The 5976-nt window shown below is 44.7% G+C and overlaps 1 protein-coding gene across 7 annotated transcripts in view; it reads left to right on the top strand.

Moving 5' to 3' along the window:
• Positions 1–5976, top strand: part of LOC104131491 (NADH-cytochrome b5 reductase-like) — a 23131-nt gene that overhangs the window by 11295 nt on the left and 5860 nt on the right. For 4 of the 7 annotated variants that reach the window (XM_035900222.1, XM_009644657.2, XM_035900227.1 and 1 more), the window contains exons 1-3: positions 771–1161; positions 2079–2227; positions 3404–3491. In XM_035900222.1, coding sequence (XP_035756115.1) covers positions 868–1161; positions 2079–2227; positions 3404–3491 — 531 coding nt within the window. In that variant the 5' untranslated portion in view covers positions 771–867. Of the gene's footprint in view, positions 1–6; positions 661–770; positions 1162–2078; positions 2228–3403; positions 3492–5976 lie in introns of those variants that run through there. The other 3 variants (XM_035900224.1, XM_035900223.1, XM_035900225.1) reach the window with 3 other exon arrangements.

Below are 5976 nucleotides of genomic sequence, written 5' to 3'. Positions count from 1 at the left end.
GCAGCTGTGGAGAGCTTGAGCACTCGCCTTTTGGTGTCGTCCGTGTCCCCCCGTAACAGTAGAATAAGCGTATTTGTATTGCGGGGGTGAAGGTTAGTTAATTAATTCTCCTTGATAGTGAAGCTGCCCTAAGTGCTAAGTGTTCCCTTCCTCAGCCTCCTCACCTGCGGTTTTATAATTTCCTCTGAACCTCCTTTTGTTTAAATGATACAGATACAAATGTATTGGGAACCACGTTAAGCCAACTGTTGTGTAAAAATAGCAGAGCCCCTGAGAGGTCTGCATCGTGATTTTGGTTTGAGGAGCATTTGGTTTGAGTACAGCTCTGCCTGAAGCTGCTAAGGGATAAATGTCATGCTGCCTGTGCTTCTTGCCCTTTCCTACACGTCTGTATTTAAAGCCAGGCTCAAATCTGCTCATAACTAGTGTTCATTTGTTTGTCTGTGACTTTACCACGTTTGCCTCTAGTCTCTTGGCTCTAAACCCCTCTTTCAGCTCTGCCCTCTCCCTGTTTTAAAACACAGTACTGGCAGGCCATGTCTTGGCGGTTGGGGTTTGTTATCTGTTCTCATGGACCCAGCTGCAGATTTTTAAGATGTTTCTGGTCCAGGTGATCAGGCCGCTCTTTTGTTGGAAATCACCACACCAGAACAAGCCAGAGTAAGTGTGTGCCTGCTGCTGTTGGGGGCAGGGGGGGGGCATCCAGACTGGGACGTGGAGCCTGAGGCTGGGCTGGGGTATGCTGTGCAGCTCAGGGTTTTTTTTTCCTGTACCAGACAAGGCAGAGGCAGCGAGCACTTGAATAAAAATGGAGCATTGCAGGTGCCAGATCAGCTTGCAGGTTTTCAGTTTTCTAAGACCCCTGTGATGCATGTGCAAGATGCTCGAGAGATTTCTCAGTCCTTCTCCAAAGATGTTCAGCTTATGAGCACGTGCTGCTCTTCATCATGCTGTTTTAGATGCAGGGCTTGTGTTTTGCAGACAATGAGTGGAAATGAGGACGACTGGCTGGCTCTCAAACCCCAGGAACCTTCTCCATCCCAGTGCTGCGGCAGCGGCTGCAAACCCTGCATCTATGATGTGTATGAGAAGGAGCTTGCACAATGGGAGAGGGCCAAAGCAAAGCAAGACAAAAGCCTTCTCATGGAAAAGAAGAAGCAGGTCAATTTATCTTCATCACATCCTAAAGCCAGTGCTTTGATCATACTTGTTAGCGTGTGGGGTCGTGGTGATGGGCGAGGGATGCAGCAATAGATTAAAGGGACACCTTAAGAGAAGGCTGTAAATGCAATTCCCCAAACTCTGCCTTCACAGCCACCCTCCCCCTTGCCCGATCTCTCCCTGCTGTAATGTGATTTTTCAAGTATCGAGTTTGCCCTGGTGTCACATTACAGCCCTGGGTCTGCAGCTTCTCCTTGCTTGGGGTACCCCGGCCAGCCAGAGCCAGCCTCTCTGGAAAGTGGGAATGGGTGGAAGGTACAATTTTCTCTGACAGTTTCCTCAGAGAACCTCTGATTTCCTGACCTTTTTCATCTTTTCCTGATTTTTTGACTTCTACTTTGAGGATGAAAAAAGCTGCATTGTGTGTGGTGCAGTAGTTGTCTTCAGAGCATAATTTTAAGCTTGTCAGTGCCCTTTTGCATAAGATTAACTATGCTGGGTCAAGCAAAAATGATCAGTGTTGAAAGAGGTACCAATATTTCCTATTCGCAGTGGTCATCAGTAGGTTTCAAAGTTGCCCCCAAAGCAGCGCTTAGCTCTTTTAGCAGTATTACTTCTGTTTGTTTCCAGACATGAGAAAATGATTGCAGTGAGTCACAGGATGACCTTGCTGTAAGGTGTAAAAGTGTAATTTAAAGGGAGGGGAGGAATGCAAGATCCCAAAGCGCAAGCCGCAGAATATGATAATGAATCAGCAGAGCACTGAAATTTGCAGTAGGCCCCAGCATTTAATACGTGTTCTTCTGGAGTCCTGAGTATCTCCGACACTAAATTAGCACACACGTTTGCTTCCAAAGAAAAATAAAATAATAAAAGACACCATCTAACCAAGTAATTATTTATTGTTGTTCTTGCAGAGCAATAATTCAGAACTGAATCCAGATACATTTACTGCATTCAGCATAAGCTCGGTGGAGCAGCTAACAGAGGACACCTACCAGTACAAATTTGAATTACCGGGAAATAGCAGTCTGCGATTGAGTTTAGGACAACATATCGTGTTAAGGTATTGTTCTCTGTGCTAGTTAAACAGTCTGCATTATGTAAGCTAATACGTAGGTTTTTGTCAATAGACAAAGGCTCCATACCAGGCAAATCATAATTTCTATACCTCCACAATGACACAGATGAAAGAACTTGTGAGCTCATTAGCTCTACTAATTTTATGGTAAAAGCCATTCCAAAGCTGTATTTTTCTTCAGCATTATCCTTGTGTCGGTGGGTCAGAAAGAACTAGGTATGATTAAGAAAATCCATTTGCAGAAAGAAAGAGTCAAAGAATAGATGTTACAACGGATGATTTACTGCAGCATGTTGGGATGAAGACAATGAGCTGCGCTTACCCCAGAGCTTGGTATTTTAGGCCATGTATCTTGGGGTAACTCAGCACCCAGGGTGTTACCCACGGTGTCCAGGCATTTCCTGACTGATTTCTAACAAAACAGCCCTCCTGTGTAGTTTATTACTTGCCAGAAAGGAGCCACTTGGGAAAAGTTTATGTCTCTCTCAGCCATCTGTGGTGATCATTGCCAGATAGAAAAAGTCACGTTATGATGCCATTGATCTGTATCTGTTGACGTTATTTGTACGTTAACAGCTGATGTGTACAGCTGGCTGGCTGCTGAAAGTACATGCTTCTCCCTTCAGCCATCTCTCATAATGCAGCAGAGGAAAAGGTTTGGTCACTTCAATCAATTACCGTAGTCAGTAGTAAAGAGCAGGGTGGATATATTCTATGGAAAGAGAAAACTTACACGAAAGTACAGCATCTATTGACAAGACCTCGGGTCAAGGCTGTGCCCTGGCTTTCATTATTTCATTACCAGATGCTGTCCGAACACAGAAAGGAAAGCAGACTGCAGCCCAGAAGGGGTAGCAAACTTACCATGAAAGCGTTTTTCTCTCCCTTGCCAGTCTTGCATGTTCAGCTGTTTCTTACAAAACAGCTCAACTGTCCTTCTGGGGATGTGTCCATGAGCTGAATATGTGGTACAGCTGAGGCCACCACCAGGAAAACAAAAGGTGCATTGCTTGCCCCTCTGGAAGGGAATGTTCTGCATCTGTGCACAGGCTGGGCCACTGGGAGGAGGACCTGCTGCCTCCCTCATCTCCCCAGAGGACTGCAGAAGTTTGGTAGTACCAATTAATGACCCAAGTCACAGTCCTATATTTCTCTTCTCAGAGGAATGGTGAATGGTTTGGAGGTCCAGCGAGCCTATACTCCGATTAGCCCAGGGAATGCAGAAGGTTACTTTGAAGTTTTAATGAAAGTAAGTAAGCCTGTACAATATGGATCGGAGTCTAAGGTGCCGGGGACTGTTTTCTTTAGGAACCGAGCATGCTGTCAGCACTTCGAGTGCAACTCTCTCAAATCCCTCATGGACTGTTTCTGTGTCGTTTTGAAGCAGTTGTGGTTTGCTGATAAAAATTGCAGTTTTTCCCACAAAACTGAAAGCAGAGGAAGGCGACACACAAACAAGTGCTTTGCAGCATAAGCCCTGTTAAGCACTTGGGAGAGCCTCCTGGGAGCCCTGCAGTTGCCAGTGTGGAAAGAGGTGCCCATTCCACTTCTCTGGTTTCATTTTGCCTTTTCAGTCTGTTTTTGAAATTGCACCGAGTTGTCAGCCCAGTTGAACCACTGAATTTGGGAAGTCTTTCCCCAGCCCTTATGCTCCCCCCTGTATTTTACTTTAAGAACACTCCTCAGAAAAAAAATTCAGCTTGGTTAAAAATGTAGGTAGACAGTAGGCAGCTGTTCCTGGTTTGCAGGCAGGGCTCTGGAGCTGCCTGCAGTCTGAAAGGGTCCCTGTGGCCTGCACTTTAGGCTGCACCTATCAAGGTGGATGGGGTGGCAGAGCCCCATTTTGGATGAGTGTCCTGGCCCTTCTGGAGGCCACCACAAAATGCTGGTTGAGTTCAAAACAATTTTGTAGGAGAACTTGGCTGGAAATTTGTCTGAATAAAGTCTGCAGGGCCCTCATAAATGATTACTCTGTGTGGAGGATATCGAATTGGAGAAAATTTTTCTGATACTGCATTTGTATGTCACTAGTGATTCCTCAGGGCAGACACAGACTTCAGCATAGGTGTGAAATTCAGAGTGCTGGGTATCCCAGGTGGCTTGCAGAGAATGGCCACTTGTCCTCTGCCTGTCTTCCAGGATTTCACATTTTTGGGGTTTATTATGCATTATACGTTCAAACACAAACCCTGTTCTTTAGAGAAGTGTACAGCTTCTACAGGACACCTGTGGGAGGGTCATTTCACCATTCTTGTGGCAATTGGTGTGTGGTAGGGGAGAGAAACGTTGCATTTGAGTTGCGTTAATAGGATACGTTCACAGGATGACTGTGAAATTTCATGTATACTTGCTTATTACTCACAGGTTTTGCATTTCAATAATAATAGTAATGATTGTAATGATACCTTTCTTTTATATAGAAGCTTTCATCCCAAAGGGAGCTATAGTTATTCTCTGGCAGTGACAAAAGAGGTTGGTAACACCCAGTGTAAAGCAGCCATTTTTATAACTCACTCTGTAGATTGTGGTATATTTCACACCATTCAGGCAATTTTGGAAAGTACTATATTATTATTATTACTATGCAATCCAAGCACTGTTCAAACCCTTCTGTCTCCTGTTATTATAGCATTGCATTTGTGATACTACAGTTAAGAGTGAGGGAGTTGCCATTTACAGAGCATAACCCTCTTTTTGAGTGATTTTATAATGTTAGGGTTTCTCTCCATGTAAAACGAGGTGTAGAAGTTTTCCCCCAGGAGATAATTATTTTTTTTCTTTTTACTTAGAAAAATTCATTTTAAACCCACTCAATCACTTCTCACTTCAATTTTTGGAAATAATTTTGGTGAAAGAAGGATTGGTTTAGTTTCCCATTACCCTGGTCCATTGGGAATAGGCAGTAGGTGAGGCTGACTTTCCTGCTCTTGCCTTGGGTTTCCGTGTATGTTTGAAGAAGGTAGGTATAAAACACTGCTCCTTTGATGCAACTGCACACTCTTTGCATGAGACTTAGTACCTGCCCAGAGCTCTCTTAACTTAAAATGTTTCTGACAGCAACTCAGTGCCTGGATGTCTGTATGTTACGCATTTACCTTTTGAATGTAACAACTAGTGCTAACAGTTTTTAATACTTCAGATATCTTGTTTAAGTGAGGTTGTTAGAAGGGGAGGAGCATCTGTGTTCTTTATTAGCCAACACTGCTTGCAAGCACAAGCACATGCTCGCTCGCTCGCTTTTTCTGAGCTTCTTTGTGGTTCACCAATTTCATTTGCCTGCAGTGCAGCTTGGTGGCTAGCCAAGGCACTGGGGTGTGGAGCTGGGCTGCTGTCCAATGTGCGTGCAGAAAATACCCCAAAATATGCTTCTTTCGTATGGACTGGAGCCTTTGAAGGCTTATATCACATCTCATCTTTTGACCTCTGGTTGTGCTCTTCCTCAGGCTTATCAGTGGCATCACCTCTGTGTGAGAGGAGTTGTCTGCCGCAGCTGTTGGGCTTATCTGCTCTTGCTGTTTGGACCAGACCTTGTTCTCCAGCCAGGTCCCATAGACTGTGACTGTTGTTCTGTGCACGTTTGTTCTCATTAACCACAAAGTGGTCATACTGTAGGACATACATACACATACAGCACATAGCAACAGGGCTGCTTGGATGAGCCCTTCGTTTTCCAGCCTCTCCTTGCTTCTTCTTTCTAGCAAGCGCTGACCCTTCCTCATCAGTCATGAGTGAGG

The sequence above is a fragment of the Egretta garzetta genome, unplaced genomic scaffold, assembly GCF_000687185.1.
Source record: "Egretta garzetta isolate BGI_Z169 unplaced genomic scaffold, ASM68718v1 scaffold768, whole genome shotgun sequence".
Taxonomy (NCBI): Eukaryota; Metazoa; Chordata; class Aves; order Pelecaniformes; family Ardeidae; genus Egretta; species Egretta garzetta.
This window is presented reverse-complemented; position numbering and strand designations above follow the sequence as displayed.